This window comes from Doryrhamphus excisus, linkage group LG5 (genome assembly GCF_037039965.1).
Source record: "Doryrhamphus excisus strain RoL-2023G ecotype Guam linkage group LG5, RoL_Dexc_Guam_v1.1, whole genome shotgun sequence".
Taxonomy (NCBI): Eukaryota; Metazoa; Chordata; class Actinopteri; order Syngnathiformes; family Syngnathidae; genus Doryrhamphus; species Doryrhamphus excisus.
This window is the reverse complement of record NC_136361.1, coordinates 9,090,498-9,110,627: the sequence shown is the minus strand read 5'-3', so window position 1 is coordinate 9,110,627 and position 20,130 is coordinate 9,090,498. Positions and strand designations below refer to the sequence as shown.

General features: G+C 44.7%; 1 protein-coding gene across 4 annotated transcripts; it reads right to left on the bottom strand.

Annotated features, from left to right (window-relative positions):
• Nucleotides 1-9,015: 9,015 nt before the first annotated feature.
• On the bottom strand, nt 9,016-20,077 carry LOC131105340 (protein rapunzel). 4 transcript variants are annotated; one of them, XM_078790658.1, is made up of 2 exons: nt 20,000-20,038; nt 9,016-10,766 (listed from the first exon to the last, which is right to left on the bottom strand). In XM_078790658.1, exon 2 carries the CDS (start codon nt 10,748-10,750, stop codon nt 9,575-9,577), a length of 1,176 nt encoding a protein of 391 aa, XP_078646784.1. In that variant the 5' UTR covers nt 10,751-10,766; nt 20,000-20,038; the 3' UTR covers nt 9,016-9,574. The 4 variants fall into 4 exon arrangements, with proteins under 4 accessions (XP_078646784.1, XP_057909335.2, XP_078646785.1 ...); XM_058053352.2 differs by lacking the exon at nt 20,000-20,038 and adding an exon at nt 12,239-12,496; XM_078790659.1 differs by lacking the exon at nt 20,000-20,038 and adding an exon at nt 10,848-10,948.
• Between the last annotated feature and the right edge of the window lie 53 nt (nt 20,078-20,130).

Here is a 20,130-nt window from a genome sequence, read left to right as displayed (position 1 = left end):
TGCTCTCCTGGATGTGTTCTCCGACGGGCTCGCGGAACGAATCAGAGACCACATGATCCCCTTGGAGACGCCGAGCGATCTGGACGAGTGGATCGCCTTGGCCGTCCGCATCGAAAAGCGCTTGAACTTCCGCGAGCAGGACCGGCTCCTCCGTCGCGCCGCGCCGACCTTCGTTCGGAGATTCCCCGAGGGGCTCACTCTCAACAGGCCGTCCACCTCCATGGGGACAACACCCATGCTGGCACCGGAGGAACCGATGCAGCTCGGCGGACATCGCCTCACGCCGGCCGAGAGGAGGCGCCGCATTCGGCTTCGCCTCTGCATCTACTGTGGACAACCCGACCACAACATCTCCCGCTGTCCCCTCCGCCCCGACAGCCAACGCTCCCAAGCTACAGTCGCTCCCTCTCCTGGTTCGTCTGTGGCCTCTCTGTCCGCGCCTCCTGCCTCGACCACGCCTGCTGCCAGCCGATTGCAGTTGCCAGGTACACTTTCCTGGTCTGATATCAGTATAGATATCAAGACTTTTATCGACTCTGGCTCGGACGACTGCTTCCTCGACGAAGCATTTGTGGTTAGCTCGTCTATCCCTGTGGTGCCGCTATCTACGGCCAAAGTTGTACGCTCTTTGGATGGGCGCCACCTCGCTAAGGTCACTCACCAGACCCGCTCTCTTGTGCTCCGCCTATCTGGCAACCACGTCGAAAACCTGTCTTTTTTTCGTCATCCCCTCGCGCTCCGCTCCCGTGGTTTTAGGGCTTAATTGGTTAAGCAGACACAACCCTCACATTGACTGGACGAAGCCAGCCATCGCTAACTGGAGCATTTTCTGCCACACTCATTGCTTGAGGGGGGCGTGTCCCCGTCTGCCAGCCACTGGCGCCGCTACTCCCGAACACATTGATCTCTCCTCGGTTCCCTCCGTCTACCACGATCTCCGGGACGCGTTCAGCAAGATCAGGGCCATGTCACTCCCTCCTCACCGTCCTTACGACTGTAGTATAAATCTTCACCCTGGTGCCACACTCCCCACCTCACGCCTGTATAACGTGTCTAAGCCTGAGAGAGGCACTTGAGGAATATATGTATTTCTTCCTCTCTCGCGTCGGGCCTCATTCGCCCCTCCTCCTCTCCTTTAGCTGCCGGCTTCTTCTTGGTCGAGAAGGGGGATAAGTCACTCCGCCCATGCGTGGATTTCCGTGCCCTCAATATCACGGTCAAAAATAAATACCCACTTTCCTTGCTTGATTCTGCGTTCAACTCCCTTCACTCAGCTAAGTTCTTCACCAAGCTCGACCTCCGTAATGCTTACCACCTTGTCCGCATCCGTGAGGGGGACGAGTGGAAGAGTGCATTTAACACCCCCATAGGCCACTTCGAATACCTTGTAATGCCTTTTGGACTCTCCAATGCTCCCGCCGTTTTTCAGTGCCTCATAAATGATGTCCTTCGTGATATGCTGGGTCGGTTTGTTTTTGTCTATCTTGATGACATTTTGATTTTTTTCCGCCACGCTCGAGGAGCATATCCAGCAAGTGCGGCTGGTCCTATGTAGGCTCCTCGACTATAAGCTTTTCGTTAAAGCCGAGAAATGCACTTTTCATTCTTCGTCTGTTTCTTTTCTCGGGTTTGTGGTGGAGAAGGGGCAACTCAGAGCCGACCCTGCCAAGATCCAGGCTGTGGTCGATTGGCCCCCTCCTACATCAAGGAAGGACCTTCAAAGGTTTCTGGGCTTTGCTAATTTCTACCATCGCTTCATTCAGAATTTCAGTCGGGTCGCAGAACCTTTGAACAGGCTCACATAAGGTTCCTTTTGTGTGGTCCCCAGATGCTAATTCCGCCTTCGAAAGTCTCAAGTTGTGCTTTACCTCTGCTCCTGTTCTTGTCCACCCTGACCCTCTGTCTCAATTCTTTGTTGAGGTGGACGCTTCCGACACCGGCGTAGGGGCTGTTCTCTCCCAACGCTCCACCGCCGATCAGAAGCTGCACCCCTGTGCCTTCTTCTCTCGCCGTCTGACTCTGGCGGAACGCAATTACGACATTGGCAACAGGGAATTACTGGCCGTCGCCTTGGCCCTACAGGAGTGGAGGCACTGGCTGGAGGGTTCGGCGGTCCCCTTCGTCGTTCTTACGGACCACAAGAACTTGGCTTACCTCCGCTCTGCCCACAGACTCAACCCGCGGCAGACACGCTGGGCCCTTTTCCTCACCCGATTTGACTTTACTCTGACCTTCCGCCCCGGTTCCCGGAATGACAAGCCTGATGCCCTGTCAAGGATGTACTCTCCTCCCTCGCACACACCCCTTCAGGAGACCATCCTCCCACCGTCCCGCATCCTGGGGGGCCTTCAGTGGGACGTGGAGAAGCGAGTGATGGACGCCTTGAAAGACTCGTCTCCTCCGGGGGGGCTGCCCGGCTGGACGCCTGTTTGTTGCCCCTGGCCTCCGCCCAGAGGTTCTTCGCTGGGCGCATGAGTCCAAGCTCGCGTGCCATCCCGGAGTTTCGCGCACCACCTTTCTCCTGTCACAGAGGTTCTAGTGGCCTTCCCTGCGCTCGGATGTCAGAGTTTGTGGCGGCTTGCACTACATGTGCCCGCAATAAGTCCTCCCACCAGGCCTCCTGTGCCCCCTGTCCATCCCTTCCCGGCCGTGGTCCCACGTGGCGTTGGATTTTGTCACCGGCCTTCCCCCATCCAACGAGAACACGGTCATTCTCACTATAGTGGAATGTTTCTCCAAGATGGCCCACTTCGTCGCCCTCCCCAAGCTCCCCTCAGCCCTTGAGACCACCCAGCTACTGGTCACCCACGTATTCCGGCTCCACGGCATCCCCGTTGACGTCGTCTCCGACAGGGGTCCACAATATTCCTCAGCGGTATGGAAGGCCTTTTGCAAAGCTTTGGGGGCTACCGCCAGCCTGTCCTCGGGCTACCATCCACAAACAAATGGCCAGTCCGAGAGAGCGAACCAGGACCTAGAGGCCGCCATCCGCTGCGTGTGCCACCAGCAGCCTGCCTCCTGGGCCATCAACTTGCCCTGGATTGAGTATGCCCGCAACTCCCTGGTCAGCTCTGCCACAGGTCTCTCTCCTTTCCATGGGGCATATGGTTACCAACCCCCAGCCTTCCCTTTTCTGGAGGCAGAGTCAGCTGTCGCGCTCGCCTGGCTTGGCGCAGCACCCGGATGGCCCTGGCACGCACAGCGGAGCGCAACCAGCGCCTGGCCAACCGCCACCGCGTGGCAGCACCAGATTACAAGCTGGGACAGAGGGTTTGGTTGTCCACACGTGATCTGCCCCTCCACACCAGTTCCAAGAAGCTCCAGCCTAGGTTCATTGGCCCTTATCCCGTGGAACGGGTCATCAGCCCTTCCTCGGTGCTGCTTAGCCTCCCGGACTCCCTTGGCATCCATCCCACGTTTCACGTCTCCCTCCTCAAACCCGTCAAGGTCAGCGACCTCAGCCCTCCAGAGGTGCCTCCTCCTCCCAGGCTTATCGACGGCCACCCTGCATTCTCGGTCACGGCCATTTTGGACGTGAGAAGAAGGGGCAGGGGTTTCCAGTACCTGGTCGACTGGGAGGGGTACTGCCCCGAGGACCGTTCGTGGGTCTCTCGTGCGCTCATTCTTGACCCTTACTTGCTTTCAGACTTTTACCATCGCTTCCCCGAGAAGCCAGGTGGCGCCCGTCCTTAAGGGGGGGGTACTGTCATATCCTGGTGCTCTTGCTCATTGCCCCAGTCTCCTCCCTGTTTTCTGTCCAGATCCTCTGTTCCTGGCTGGAGGTGGAGCTGCTGAACGCACCTGAGGCTACTCACTCCACTGGCACTTAAGCCGACTGCTGACAGCCGGGGAACGCCGAATTATTGTACTGCTAACGCTACGCATGCCGCTGCTCTTCCTCCTTGTACCTTTTTGTTTTTGCGTTCAGCAGCGCTCGCCTCTGGCCAGCTCCTTTTTGTGTTTTTCCATGGTGCTCCCTTCCGACACAATCGCCTTTTGTTGCTACCTTTTGGGCCTAATAAAGCCATAAAACTTACTCACCTGTCTCCGCGTCCGGGACCCAGACCCTCCAGGAGCGTAACACATTTTTTTCATTACGTGCAAAAGTTGATCCAAAATCGTCTTTTGTAGTTTGATGGAGACACAGACTTCCCACTCTAGGAATAATTTCCTCATTTCAGCTCACTAAAGCAAGCTGGGACAAAAGATTGGGGTTTTCTTTGATTCCTATTCAGTCGAGTGACTTGACGTGTTTAGTGTACACGTTCTGGTATTACTTGGTAATATTATTTCTACAAATATAACATTTGTTGAAAAAAATGCCTTTGTCAGGCAATACAAACGTTGATAGAATTAACGAGCATAAACATTGATCACATAATGGATCTGAGTACCTTTTTTTTTTCCATTCCTCACTGACAAGGAGGTTCATGTTTGTGATGTGATGACATTAACTGCCACTAGGTGGCGACATTTCCCCACATAGACCGCTTCTTGAAACCGCTTACTATGCCCATTGTAGTACTGCATTCACTTTGAAGTCCTTCCGGTGACTTACTCAGTTGAGTTGAACATGGATGGTTCATACTAATGGCGCATAGAAGGTTGCCAGATGCAGATATTACACATTTTCTACATGATGGTAAGAAAACTTTTCTATCAATACTGTTGCATATTTTACATGAAAATTGCCAAAATATCTCTAATGTCAACCATATGTATGTCAAGTATTTAAATTATTGATAAAAAACCCAAACCAAATATTTTTATTTCTGTTTGTGAATCCACCCTAGATCAGAAATATATTTTTTTTATTTCAGAATTTTTGTGAGATCGTTTTTTGCTGACTTATCTGTATATTATGTGCATCATAATGTTATACAATGAAAAGCATGTGCTGACACATTTTTTTGAAAAACTCCAGATGGCTAACATGCTAGCCACCAGGCTGCTTATGTTTGCCTGACTCTTTTATTTAAAAAAAAATTCACACCGTACCTGTGTTTTTATTATTTATTGTTATTTTAAATGTTATTTTGTGCAATAAATCTAAGCTGGCCATTACTGCATGTCAACTGAGCCACAAAAAGCAACAAACAAGGATCCGTGCGACTGCCAACTCTTTGCTCCGCCCACCTGTGAGGCCTTGCGGCACAGCCAGCCAATCACAAACTCACAAATACTTTACATTTTTGTTTTTCTCTCCAAAAGCCAAAAACCACAACTCCTGCCATTGAGAGAGAATTAAGTCGAAGGTGGTGCACAATGAATAGCGCTCCTGCAAGGCGGTCGCATCCTTTCGATGCCTCGTGATGTTTGTCTGCGTTCCTGAGGTCACCTGACGGGCGACGGCCTCAATGCAGGGCTGTGTGGCAAATGGTCTCCATGCAAAAGTCACCATTCATTCATTCATTTATTCGCTCTGATGGAAAGCATCACTTCACCTATTTGCTGCAGGTAGCGCTTTAGCCGTCATTCTTCCACACCAAACTCCTCCGAGCATGCCTGTATGGACCTTGCTTTGCCCACCGGGGACAGGAAAGGTACTCCCACACCTGGCTGCGTTTAATGATTTGATATCGGATTAAATGTTAATAGAATATTTTCATAGCTACTGTTGGCAGAGCCCTCTAGACATTATATAACACCCCAATAGTCACATTTGCACTTTTTTTTACACCATATTGAAACTCTTAGGCTAAACAGAGAATTTGTTTTCTGTAAAAGCCCAAAACATACCACTTCCACATGGAATGGGAGGAGGAATTTTATCCTCGATTGTATGTCATTAAAAAAAAACAACACTCCTACCACTTCCACATGGAATGGGAGGAGAACTTTTTCAATCATGTGGGACATGCCATGGCTGACTTCATCCAGTGTTAAGGTAATGTAATGTGTAATGTGTCCTGACTGCAGCCTATAGTGACCAGAATACTACATGTCACTTGTATTTCAATATGTTTTGACTAATAATACACCATAGTCTACCATGAAACTGCAGCCTAGTGACCAGAATACTACATGTCACTTGTATTTCAATATGTTTTGACAAATAATACACCATAGTCTACCATGAAACTGCAGCCTATCGTGACCAGAATACTACATGTCACTTGTATTTCAATATGTTTTGACTAATAATACACCATAGTCTACCATGAAACTGCAGCCGAGTGACCAGAATACTACATGTCACTTGTATTTCAATATGTTTTGACTAATAATACACCATAGTCTACCATGAAACAGTGATCATTTAATCATTTCTGAAAAACAGCAATGTCGCAAAGGAACAATAATCACAATATTACAAAGTATTTCAATTATTTTGGATGTATAGCATATAAAGCACATATATATATATATTCCATAGGTGTGAATGTGAGTGTGAATGGTTGTTTGTCTATATGTGCCCTGGGATTGGCTGGCCACCAGTCCAGGGTGGACCCCGCCTCTCGCCCGAGGACAGCTGGGATAGGCTCCAGCATACCAGCGGCCCTCGTGAGGATAAGCGGAATAGAAAATGGATGGATTGTTATTGTTATTGGCTTCATGTTTAATTGGGCAGGGAAAAATAAATAATAATTTAGCCAAGCAAATTCTGTGTGGAGTTTGCATGTTCTCCCCGTGCATGCGTGGGTTTTCTCCGGGTACTCCGGTTTCCTCCCACATTCCAAAAACATGCTAGGTTAATTAGCCACTCCAAATTGTCCATAGGTATGAATGTGAGTGTGAATGGTTGTTTGTGCCCTGGGATTGGCTGGCCACCAGTCCAGGGTGTACCCCGCCTCTCGCCCAAAGACAGCTGGGATAGGCTCCAGGACCCCCGACCCTCATGAGGATAAGAGGTCGAAAGTGAATGAATATTCTGCAAAGGAAGAAAGAAGCCAAGGTCCAATGCCGGCACATCACGCCATACCACCAGGGAAAAAAGGCTTGATTCGTGATTTTTGTGACTTAAAGCTTGAACAGGACAATTCAGCCTTTTTCGTTTTTATTCTATTTTATAAAATAAAATACAAATATGTATACTATATGTACAGTGCATCCGGAAAGTATTCACAGCGCTTCACTTTTTCTACATTTTGTCATGTTACAGCCTCATTCCAAACTGTATTAAATTAATCTCTTACCTCAAAATTCTACACAAAATATGTCAGAGCACAAACACCAAGCATGAAGTCAAAAGAACTGTCTGTAGACCTGCGAGACAGGATTGTCTTGAGGCACAAATCTGGGGAAGGATACAGAAAAAAAAACGCTGGAGCTCTGACAGAGTGACCATCGGGGCCTTGGTCACCTCCCTGACTAAGGCCCTTCTTCCCCGATCGCTCAGTTTAGAAGGCCGGCCAGCTCTAGGAAGAGTACTGGTGGTTCCAAACGTCTTCCATTTACGAATAATGGAGGCCACTGTGCTCATTGGGACCTTCAAAGCAGCAGAAATGTTTCTGTATCCTTCCCCAGATTTGTGCCTCAAGACAATCCTGTCTCGCAGGTCTACAGACAGTTCTTTTGACTTCATGCTTGGTGTTTGTGCTCTGACATGCACAGTCAACTGTGGGACCTTATATAGACAGTTATTATATTTCCAAATCATGTCCAATCAACTGAATTTACTGCAGGTGGACTCCAATTAAGCTGTAGAAAGATCTCAAGGATGATCAGTGGAAAAAAGATGCACCTGAGCTCAATTTTGAGCTTCATGGCAAAGGCTGTGAATACTTATGTAAATGTGATTTTTTTGTTTTCTATTTTTAATAAATTCAAAAAAAGTCAAAAAAAAAAACTTTTTCACATTGTCATAATGGAGTATTTTGTGTAGAATTTTGAGGTAAGAGATTAATTTAATACAGTTTGGAATGAGGCTGTAACATGACAAAATGTAGAAAAAGTGAAGCGCTGTGAATACTTTCCGGATGCACTGTAGATATACATTAGGGTGCATCAAATTTGAATGGGAAATTTTAAATTTATAATATCAATTTGGCTGGAATTCCATTTTTTCTAATGAACATAAAAATGTCTTTAGTTTGGAGGAAATCCATTTAGATTTAGGGGTGCCACCTCACACATAGTTTTTCGGAAAATGTGCAAATTTCTAGTCTAATTGCCAAAAAGTTTACCTGGAAATGTTGAGTACAATGAACTTGTATACGGCATCATTTTCTATAGGGTCATCAAAGGGGGCCCAAACCAAAGACCAGAGGGCAGCATCTTAGGAGAGCTGGTGGGTTGTGCTGCACAGTGCCTCAAATAATAAATGGACAAGTGTATATCACATTATGTAGGACTACAGTACTACTCTCAATAAATAGGCATCAGTAATACTGTCTAGTCTATATTACTGTTGTTGATGTTATGCTTGCTCAGCTATTAGCTAACTGTCATTAGCAAACTGTAGCTAGCTAATGTTAGCTACAGTAGAGGCAATGAGCACTAAATACCTATAAATATGACTACAAATTATTCAAATTACAAAGACAAAACCACTAATTTGGTAGTAATATGTAATAGGAGTATAAATACCAACAAAAACATAAAGATCACCTCAGAGTTCTTGAGCTACATTCTTTGCTGACCTCAAATCTCCATGGCGACCATTGAACTGTTCACCACTTTATTCCACAAAAACAGATGTATGGTGGCACCCCTAAATAATCATGGATTGGAAAAATATTTTCTATGTGTTGTTTCTACATATATTGGAACAATTTTAGTACCCAGCCATATCAAAATTCAATAATTGTGTTTTTTCAAGCACCCTAATATACATTTCCCCTTTTTTGTGCTTTGGTGCAATCTCTGCACATGACGCATGTCTTGCAGTGACAAAGATAGAAAACCACATGATTATAGAGCACTTGGGGTGTTTCCCGGCGGACTAAAATATTCTTTTCCTCCGTCGGGGAAATGCAATCGCAGTACAACCTGGCAGTCAGAAATCTGGGTCTTATTATGCCAACACATCCCTGCAACTGTTTCATCACAAAACACCATCAAAAGCAACAAAAGTCAATATTCATCGTTTTTATTGAGAGAACACCTGCAGTCATATTAGAAATACATATCTGAGTTATTGCCAGGAAGATATCTTGAAGCCGCACATACATTTGATCATCGTGGTTAATAAACATTTGATTTAAAACTAGCAAAGACATACCACTTGGCTGTGCTTGCTGCCCTAAGAACGTCGCTATGTCGTCAAGCGAGCAAAAGTAAACATTGGATCAGGCCTATCTAGCTTGCTGCCTAGACGGGTTGCAGAGGAAACTAAAAGTGGGGATGCATTTCTAGCAAAAAGAAGTATAACGGTGTAAAGTGATGGAGCGAGGTTCCTGGGTGTGGCACGATTAGCATGTAGCATTTGTAGCATGCTCTTAGCGAGCGCTGGGATGAGTGTCAAGTGTCGTCGTGCTTCTATTTCCATGACAATATTGCAGACTAGCGTTGGGAATTAGCTCGTTATCTGGAACCCATTATCTCTTTAGGAGGAATGTTCATTTCCACAAAGGTAGGAGGATCTGGAGGAGCATGAAGGCACATGTCGGTGAAAAGTGTGGCAGCTCGTTGGTCACGCGGAGTGAACGCAAACGTACAGGTTCTTGTGCTCCTCCCAGTAGTGCAGCTCGTCCGAGAAGCTCCAGGCGCAGGCCAGGTCTTTGCTGGTCTTCACCGTGTGAACGGCGCACTCGCCGGGCAGCTTCTCAAACAGCATCTCGGCCACCGCCACCACGCTGAGCTTCTTCTGGCTCTGGATCAGCTGCTGGATGTGGCTGCGGTCGACGGGTTCGGCGGAGGAACTGTATGACACCACCACGTTGAGTTTGCTGTCCGACGCGGGCACCTGGAAGCGGTTCCTTCCCGCCGGGCAGTGGCAGGGCTTCTTTGGGGCAAACAGGCCCGAGGGGGACTTGAACACGCGTACCGACCAGCCCACCCAGTCGTACTTTGTCTTGAGCCGGGCTATGATGGCGTCGGCCAGCTGCTGGTTGGTCCAGTCCGGGCGGTCCCTCACCAGGCGACGGGAATCCAGCTCGGCCTGTTTGGGGAAGCTGACGATGCATTCCTCGATCACGACATTCATTTTGTCCTGGACCAGCTTCATCTTCTCGTTCCAGTCTTTGAGGAGCGCCTCTTCCTCGTCGTAGCCCTTCAGGGCGGCATGGCCCAGCAGTGCGATGAGCCCGAGGCAGAAGAGCTTCTTCAACCTGGCGCAGAAGTCCTCCAACGGTCTCCGACTCTTCTCCTCGTAGTTGAGGATTATCTCCAGCACCGACTCCCCAGAGAAGTTGTCGCCCGTCACGGCGTTGTAAAGGATGTTGAGATTCTTGTCGCCGCCCGTCTTGTCAAAATGCTCCAGGAAGAGCTTCTTCTTAACTTCCCGGAACTTGGCTTTGGCGTTGAGGATGTCCATGTACTTCCTGAACTGGTTGGTGATGTTCTCCTCGGCGGAGAAGTAAGCCGCATCCATGCCGCTCTTCTTGATCTCGTCGTGGATCCTCTGCATCTGCTCCGAGACGACCTCCAGGCGGTCGCGCACCTTCTGGAACTGCTCCCTCATGAAGGCCGCCTCCTTGGTCTCCACATTGTCCAGAGCCAGCTTGACGATGGGCGCGGCGATGGAAAAGACGGGGAAGAGGTCGCCGGCAATGCTGGCCACCACCTCAGCGCCCTGCTCGAAGGCCTCCATCACCGTCTCCACCACGTCCTTCTTCTCCGCCACAAACTTCTGCAGCTGACTGGCCATCTCGGTGTCGCTCCACCTCGAGTCAGAGCCGAGACCGACGTTAATACCAAAAAATTCATACATTTTATGGAGAATAATTCAAGTTTTTCATGCAGACCATGCAAAGTAATGATGAATGAAGAATGGATGAAACGTATTGTTGATACAAACTTTGGAATTTTCTCATCTTCTTTATCATATTGCTGACATTCACAACTTTCTTTGGCCCCATGGTGGGTTATTTAGCCCTCAGTTAAAAGGAGTTTAAAAAAAAAAGTAAAAGAAAAATCAGCAGTAATTTGACAAGAATAAAATCCATCCGATTAATTTATTTTCTGTGCCACTTATCCTCATTACGGTGGTGGGGGTATGCTGGAGCCTATCCCAGCTGTCTTGGGGTGAGAGGCGGGGTACACCCTGGACTGGTGGCCAGCCAATCACAGGGCACATATAGACAAACAACCATTCACACTCACATTCATACCTATGGACAATTTGGAGAGGCTAATTAACCTAGCATGTTTTTGGAATGGGGGAGGAAACCGGAGTACCCGGAGAAAACCCACGCATGCACGGGGAGAACATGCAAACTCCACACAGAGATGGCCGAGGGTGGAATTGAACCCTGGTCTCCTAGCTGTGAGGTCTGCGTGCTAACCACTCAACCGACGTGCAGCCCATAGTACAAATTATTAATGTATTTATCAATATATTTGTTAACATTTATTAAATTCACATTTTTTGTGTGCCATTTTGCTCTATTTCCCTATTTTTGCAGTTTGTTTGAAGGGGTGGGTTTAAGTTATTTTTTCATTTCCCGCCACAGGCCACATTTTGGACGCCCCTAAACTGTATTGTCAATCAAAAGTCATAATTTGTAGCGTTGCAAAAGCCATGTTTTTATACTGTATACTACAAGTGTTTTTGCTATGTTGATTCAGACAAAAGGCTTTTACTCTGCGTTCATCAGCAGACATCGTGTGCATGTGATTTTTTACATACAAACATGCAAAACAACAACAACAATAACGCGGGCTAGCACTTCCGGTGCTGCGCGAGACGACCCCGCTGAAACCCAACCGCCTGTTAATGAGCACTCATGATGGGGAAATGTATCGATCGTTCTTGTAGACAAGCTTTACACTCCAGAGAGGCAAACAAACAAGTTAACACCGCAAACGTGTGCACAAAAGACGTTTGATACCTCCCGGAAGAAACAGTCAAGCAGCGAGGCGACCAACGCCCAGAAAAGTTGCACTACAAACATTTGTTGTGTACTTTAAATGTCAACATGGTGCCTTTATTCGAATAGAAGCAGCTTATTCCTGCCACACGAGGCCACTTTAACAAACGTAAACACAATCTTTACACTAAACCCTTAACGTCCACCATCGATTCTGTAACAAGAGACAGAAGTCAATAAAGTTTGTATCGATCAGTTAAAAAGTCTCTTATCCTAACAGACAACATACACCAGGATTCATTTGAAGCAGACATACTAGAACTCACCTCTCCAAAACAAAGTTGACGGAGGAAATCACCCCAAAAAACCTTTTTAACAGGGCCTTTCCGTCTTTTGGTCACGTGATTATGACGTAACAGAGGCGCACCTCACATGGGATGTACCGAATCAACAAGTATGCGTATTGCCGTGTTGTCTGCCTCCGCCCGCTTAACAAACCAAGTACTCAGGAGTAGTTACTCACGGAAACGGTATTGTTTCATTACAAAGGTGGACAGAGGAATTTATTCTCTCTCGAGTCACAATGGAACCACTCCTCCCCCCTTCACTTGAATGCAAATGGTAGAGTCCTGTTGTTGTGTTGTCATAACAGCACAGTGCGTCATTCCAATGATGAACCAGGAAGTAGCCTGCTAGCTAGCAAACGGTTCACAATGTCGCGTTTAAAACGTTTCATTAGTCATCTCTATTTTTTAATAGTCTGGCATTTTGAAGTGAATCTTGAAATAAGTTTTGGATGGATTTTTTTTAAATCTAATACTACCACTTCTACTGACATCAATGCAATCCGCATTTCCTTATACGTATGGACTGCAGATTGCCTGCACTCAGTAAATTAATGTACTATCCGGAAGTCCTCAGGAGTGTGACCAATCACAGCGGAGTGGGCGTACCTAGAGGGCTGTGGGTGGACTAAATCAAACATCTTGGATAAAATGGCGTGGAACACTCTAAAGTGGCACAATTTGTAGTTCAGACACAATTCTGTGGAAAAATATGCATCAAAAGCACAACATAAGTCAGAGTTCAAGCAATTTTTGTAAACATCTAAAAGATTATAACTTTCCCTTCGTTGTGTTGTGTAATGATAACCATAGAGTGCTTGAAATCTTTGTGAGCATCGAAAGGATTAGCCCTTATGTGTTCACCACAAAAGGAAAAGTGCAATGATAACCATAGAGCACCATAAAAATATAGAACTGTGGTATTTATGGGTCATGAAATAACAGACTTGACTGACATATGGTTTATTTGGAAATCTTGGACCATTGGAAATGTACATATGGGTGTAGTTTTCAACGTTATATCATTCATATATTCCGTACAATTCCACAGCAATAATGCAAGCTTCAAGGCTCCACCGCTGATGACGATGTAAGTGTTGACATTATGGCTCTAATGTTCCAAGCAGAACTTTTCAAATGAGTTTTGTGCAACATCAAACATCAAAGGGTGAATTTGTAACGCGGTGAAACCCGTTTATGTTGACGCCCCTGGCTGACTCACGTCGACATAAGTGTTTGTCGGCATAACCGAGCACCTTTACTTGTGATAATAAAGGATTTTTCAACCTTTGCCACGGTTTGTGCATATTTTTATTTGGATTCTTTTGTTTTCATATATTTTATACTCTTATGTAATTTTGTTGTACTATGTCTTGACTACAAAGGCAATAATATGGAAGCCCCTTTAACCCACTGAAAAAAAAGTCTGAATTATGAGACAAAATATGAAATAAGAAAGTCATATCTATCAGATAAAAAGTAAAAAATTATGAAATATAAAGGCATATCATGAGATAGGAAAGTCATAATTATGGCCTAAATGTCTAAATTATGAGATTTAAAATCCAAATTATGAAATGAGAAAGTCATTATTAGGAGATTAAAAATTGAAAATCTGAAATAATGTACTAATTATGATACAAAGTCATCATTATGACATCCAAAGTCATAAATAGGAGATAAAAAGTCAAAAATTGAAGAAAAAAGGTCATAACTATTAGATATGTGTAAAAATTATGAGATAAAAAGAGATTAAAAAGTCCTAATTATGAGATGAGAAAGTCATAATTATGAGATAAAAAGAGGAAAATCTGAAATAATGTTATAATTCCTGGGTCGCGGGAGGTGCTGGAGCCTATCCCAGCTGCCTTTGGGTAAAAGGGAGAACATGCAAACATGTGAATGGGATTGAACTCTGGTCTCCTAGCTGTGAGGTCTGAGCGCTAACCACTCGATCTCCGTGCAGCCAATTATTAAATGTCAAAATGACAAGATAAAAAAATCTGAATTATAATTTTAAAAAGTTGAAATTACAAAAACGGTAATAATAGTGAGATAAAAATTCTAAATGATGAGATTAAAAAGTCCAAATTATGAGATAAAGTCAAATTCGTGGGAAAAATTGAAATTACGAAATACAACATCTGAATTATGAGACAGGAAATTCATAATTATGAGCTCGTAATAGCAAGTTATGAGATACAAACTGCACATGAGACAAGGCTCCAGTGGAGACGGCTCACAAATATTGTATATTAATATTGTATAAAAAAATTGCATCTCACAAATTCCACTTTTTATCTCATGGTTCTGACTTTTGATTCCATAATCGTGATTCCCCATTGATGTATATTTTTTCCACTTTTTTTACAGTGGCAGAAACGGGCTTCCGTACAATAAAGCTTTAACTTCTGGTGGCTAACAATTCACAATAAACCCAGGTTAATACTGCCTTGCTTTTATTTTGAAGCTTACTTTGCACTGTACAGGAAGTTCCTGTATGTACGTTTTAATGTTGTGTATTCAGACAATTTCAATTTCACGCTGCTGAGCGCTAATAAGGAAGTCAGCAAGCGGGCACTTTTGGTAGTAATTATTACTATGATTGTATTTTTTATAAAGACATTACTATAATTCTTATTAATTATAATAATTATAATAATATAATAATAATAATTATGACTTCTCAAGGTTTCTTTTTCGCTAAAATCCCTTAATTTTGGATTTTGCCCTTAATCCTTTGTTTGTGATTAAGGGCTACACAAATAAACTTGACTTGACTTGACTTGACTTGGATCGGGACTCGATGAGTTGGTGGACACAAACGGGGGCGTACACAAGCGGGTTCCAACGCAGCAATAAAGGTGCTTCTTCAGAGTCCAGGCAGATGACACAACACAGCAACACTTGAATTTGACGAGGTCGTTAGCATAATAGTCTACTGCGGGTGGATGCACAGGAAGGCTCGTTTGTGTTTGCCGTAGTAGTAGCTCTCCACGCTGAAGTTGTTGGACTCCACCACCTCCTTGTAATGGCTGACGGCGTGCACCAGGCAGTTGGGGAAGCATCGGTTCAGCGTCAGCGCCACCGCCATCATGTTCCCCTTCAGCTTCTGTTGCTCGATCTGCTCCCTGATCTGGCTCTTGTCGATGGGCTGAGGGTCCACGCAGAAGGACACGACCACTTTGATCTTGTTGCTGGTGGTGGCGTCAAACCAGTTGGCGCCCCCGCTGCCGTGGAACTTCCTCCCGGCCAGCCAGTTGTAGAAGAAGATGCGCTCCCTGCTGTTGAAGGCTCTGACCGACCACTTGACCCAGTCGTACTTCTTCACCAGAGAGTCCAGCAGGCCTTGGGTGAAGTCCTCGCTGACTGTGCCGGGGTTCTCCTTGAGCTGGTCTTCCAGGTCCAGCTTGGCCTGGTCCAGAAAAGTCTCTGTGCAGTAATCCACGGCGGTTTTCATTCGTTTCTCCACCGTCTCCATTCGCTCCTGCCACTTGGTCACTAAGTCCGTCTCCACCACGCCCTCCTTGAGGGCGGCGTAGCCCATGACGGCGATGAGGCCAACCACAAATAGCTTCTTCAGCGAAGCACAAAAGTCCTCCACTGCCCTCCTGCTCCTCTGCTCCGTGGCGACCACCGTGTCCAGCATGGGGTCACCTGATGTGTTCTCCCCCATGACGGCGTAGTAGAGAGCGTCCAAGTTCAAGTCGCCGTCGGTGTTCTCGTAATACTTGAGGAACTTCTCCTTCTTCTTCGCCTTCCAGTCTGGCTTGGCGTTGATGAACTCCTGGAACTTCTCATACTGGCCCAGCATCTGAGCCTCGCGGTCAAAGTTCTGCTTGTTCATGGACGTCCTCTGCAGCTCCAGAGCAATTTTATCAATCTCGTTCTGGATTCCCACTAGCTTCTGGTTGACCTCATCGATCTTCTGTGTCAAGTAGACGGCCTCTTTGCCGTCGGGATTGCTGAGGATCTCGGCCGAAGCCATGAAGACGGCTTCCAGGATGGGGTGTAGCTGGCCCACGGTGGAGGCCAACACCTCGGAGGCTTGCCCCATGATGTCCACCCCTTTCTCTATCTTGTCCTTGTTCTCCACCAGCCAGTTTGCCACACTGTTCATGGTTGCGTACCTTGCTAGCTTAAGCAACCAGCTGGAGACGTTTCTGTAAAGGGAAACCAAGCGTGAAACTCAATCATTTAGAAGATGCGTGAGATGCATCACCAATTAAGCTGTGCCGGCCTGGTCTCCCTGTGGCCATCGTTTGGTTGGCTACTGTGAGAAAAATGGAAGAGGCTTCCATCGATGCTCCGACATGCAAAGTGCTACAGGAAATGAAAGAATAAAATAATAATAATAAAAAAATAAGTGAATTTTTGTATTTGTAAACAGAATATTTTCTTAGTTAGAGCTTAGAAAACCTGTATACGAGCTTATAAATTGTTTTTTTACATTATTAGAGCCTTGTAAACATGAAACAACACCCCTATAGTCACCTTTACACTCATTCATTCATTCATTCATTCATTCATTTTCTACCGCTTTTTTCTCACGAGGGTCGCGGTGGGTGCTGGAGCCTATCCCAGCTGTCTTCTATTACCCAATATAGTAGATAGAATAAGAGAAAATAAGACATAAATAAGACATATTGACTCACTATTTTTAACAAAGGTGAATGAAATCCAAGTGTCCTTATCTATAAGTTGAATATTTCGGTTGTCAGAAAACCTGTTTATGACATTCTAAATACGCATTTGTCATTATTAGAGACCTCTAGATGTGATATAACACCCCTATAGTCACATTTACACTCCTATTACCCAATATAGTAGATATAATAGGAGAAAATAAGACATAAATAAGACATATTGACTCACTATTTTTAACAAAGGTGAATGAAATCCAAGTGTCCTTATCTATAAGTTGAATATTTTTGTTGTCAGAAAACCTGTTTATGACATTCTAAATACGCATTTGTCATTATTAGAGACCTCTAGATATGAAATAGCACCCCTATAGTCACCTTTCAACTCCTATTGCCCAATTTAGTAGATAGAATAGGAGAAAATAAGACATAAATAAGACATATTGACTCACTATTTTTTAACAAAGGTGAATGAAATCCAAGTGTCCTTATCTATAAGTTGAATATTTTTCATATCAAACTTGCGCGGGCCGCACTAACATTAAACTTTCATATCAAGGCGGGGGCCTCAAATTAGTGTCCTGCGGGCTACATTTGGCCCGCGGGCCGCGTGTTTGAGACCCCTGACATAAGGATTGTGAATGATGGGCTAAATTCCCCAAAAAGTACACTTCCCCTTTAAGTGTACATAGTTTTTGACTAATAATAGGCTTTATTCAAATGAATATAGTTTGGAAAAACCTTGATAGAGAGATTACTGTATTCTCCTTTTTTTCTTGTTATGCTCTTTTGGAGCAACCAGTAAAAAACTCCGAAGAAGTCATTGCCTCACCAGCCATGATCCTCATGCACGTCATGGCTTCAGGTCATGTCTGCACATGTCGCCATCCAGTTTCATTTTTGTGCCGCACCCTCGCAGCCTCACACACACACACACACACACACACACGGATGTCCGTCCACTGCAAACATCATCTCCATGGTGTGTGTGTGTGTGTACTTAATGAGTTATGACGCATTGTGCAACATTTCTATGCTCTTTTCTGTGCTTGGTCATTTTTATCCACAGCGACCCGAACGAATACAGATGTTCGCAACATCATGGCGGGAAAAGGTGGGTGGGGGGGATTTACTCTCGCTAAGTATCATGTTCAGCTGAAAATACACCAGAGAGATGATCTAACTTGCTGCTTTATTCCCTGGAGTCAATATTGTGTTAGTGGGAAAGAAAGGCACACCCAAAAAGCCTGGCAGATAAAAAAAAAAAAAAGCGGTGCACTTGTGCAACCTTGTAATCACCCCCCCACTCAGGCCTCCACACACCCACACACAGATATGTTATTATTGTATGGAAAAAAAGACCAATAAGGGTTTGTTTATGCTACCATAGCACACGCTTCACTGGGTCTCAAGCTTGTGGATAATAAAACATAACAGTAGATCCTTAATCAGTCTTCTTAATGCCGCTTTTCCTAGATTTCTTCCGGTGAGGGCCACAAGGACACATTAAAGATGCTAAATATAATGTAACTCAGGGGTCTCAAACTCAATTTACTTGGGGGCCACCAGAGCTCAAATCTGGGTGAGACTGGGCCGCATCAGGTTTTCCAAAAAAACAAAACAAAAAAGCGCATTTATTAAAAACCAAAATTTTTTTAAAACTTCGCTTTGGTTCCAATTTTCTACAATAAAAGCTCTGATAAAACATTCCACTGTTCTCAAATATCTTACTTTTTATTTTTCTGCACAAAATAAGATGAAAAATAAATAAACAAATCAAGAATAAAGAAAATCAATCAATCAGTAATAAATAAATATAATAATAATAATAAAAGGGCAAATAATAAAAACTTAAGAAACCGCATATAGTTGGTGGGTAGACAAATTATTTTTTTCAGATTAAAATGAATAAAGTATTATTAGAGCCCTGTAGACATGACAAAACATGACTATAGTCACATTTATACTTTTTTTTATTTACAACATATTGCGCAACTGCAGGGTCTTGAGACACATGCTAACTCGCAAACTAGAGAGCTAGCGACCTAAACGGTAGCCTTCAAGTTATTTCCTTTAAACTTAAATAGCCAAAAACTTACCACTTCCACACGAATAGGGAGGATAACTATTAACAGTTATTTAACCTTTAACATGAACATGAATCAAACGTAATCATTTTTTCTGGGTACATGATACCATACAGCATCCATATCAAACTTGCGGGGGCCGCACTAACATTAAACTTTCATATCAAGGCGGGGGCCTCAAATTAGTGTCACACATTTGGCCCGCAGGACCTGCAGTAGATCCTTAATCAGTCTTCTTAATGCCACTTTTCCTACAGATTTTTTCCGGTGAGGGCCACAAACAGCAAAATTTAAGGACACATTAAAGATGCTAAATATAACGTAAGCCAATATATGCTAAGATAAAATCAAACCTGTGTTATCCCAACATGTCATTGTATAGCTTACATAACATGGCGAAGGCCATTAAAAAAAACAAAGCCCCCCATTGGCCGTACTTTGGAGACTCTGTGGTTCTACCGCTAGAGAAGCAATGAAGCAGACGAGCAAAAACCAAAAAAAAAAAAAGTTGAGTGAAAAAAGTCTTTTAAAGGTGGTGAGAGAGAAAGGGCGAGGCCCCTCTCAGTGCACATCACACGTAATCAACCCCCCCACCCCCACCCACCCCCCCAAGAGGACTGACTGACTACTCTGCTGTGCAGGCTGTGGCCTTGGCGACGCTTTCAAATCTCATACACGAGAAATTTGTGAAGTGAAAAAGTTCTTTTTTTCCAGACATTGTCTAATTCTATTTTAGACATTTCAGTGACATGACATGTCAACAAGTCTAATTATCTTTTTTAGACATTTTATGCTAATTTATGTCATAAGTTGATGTGACAAACAATATAATCTATTTTAGGGTGCTATAAAACCAGTCCAACTCTTTTTTTTCGACATGTCACAAAAGGTAATTTGCTACTGAAAAATCCTTGTAAAGGTTGACATCTACAGGAAAAACTTGACACTAAGGTGACACTAAGGTGTGTTAGAGTTAATGATGGCTACGCTAAAAAACAAGGAAACAAACTCACCTTGGTTGGTTAAAATGGTTTCCCAAGTTGTGCAGTAATCCAGCTGGGAATGTGAGCGCCAGCCTCCGTGGGATGTATATATGCATTCTCTCTCTCTCTCTCTCTCTCTCTCTCTCTCTCTCTCCCTGTGT

Coding starts and splice junctions, on each gene's coding strand:
- LOC131105340 (XM_058053351.2), bottom strand. CDS start 16,376: ATGAACAGTGTGGCAAACTGGCTGGTGGAGAACAAGGACAAGATAGAG.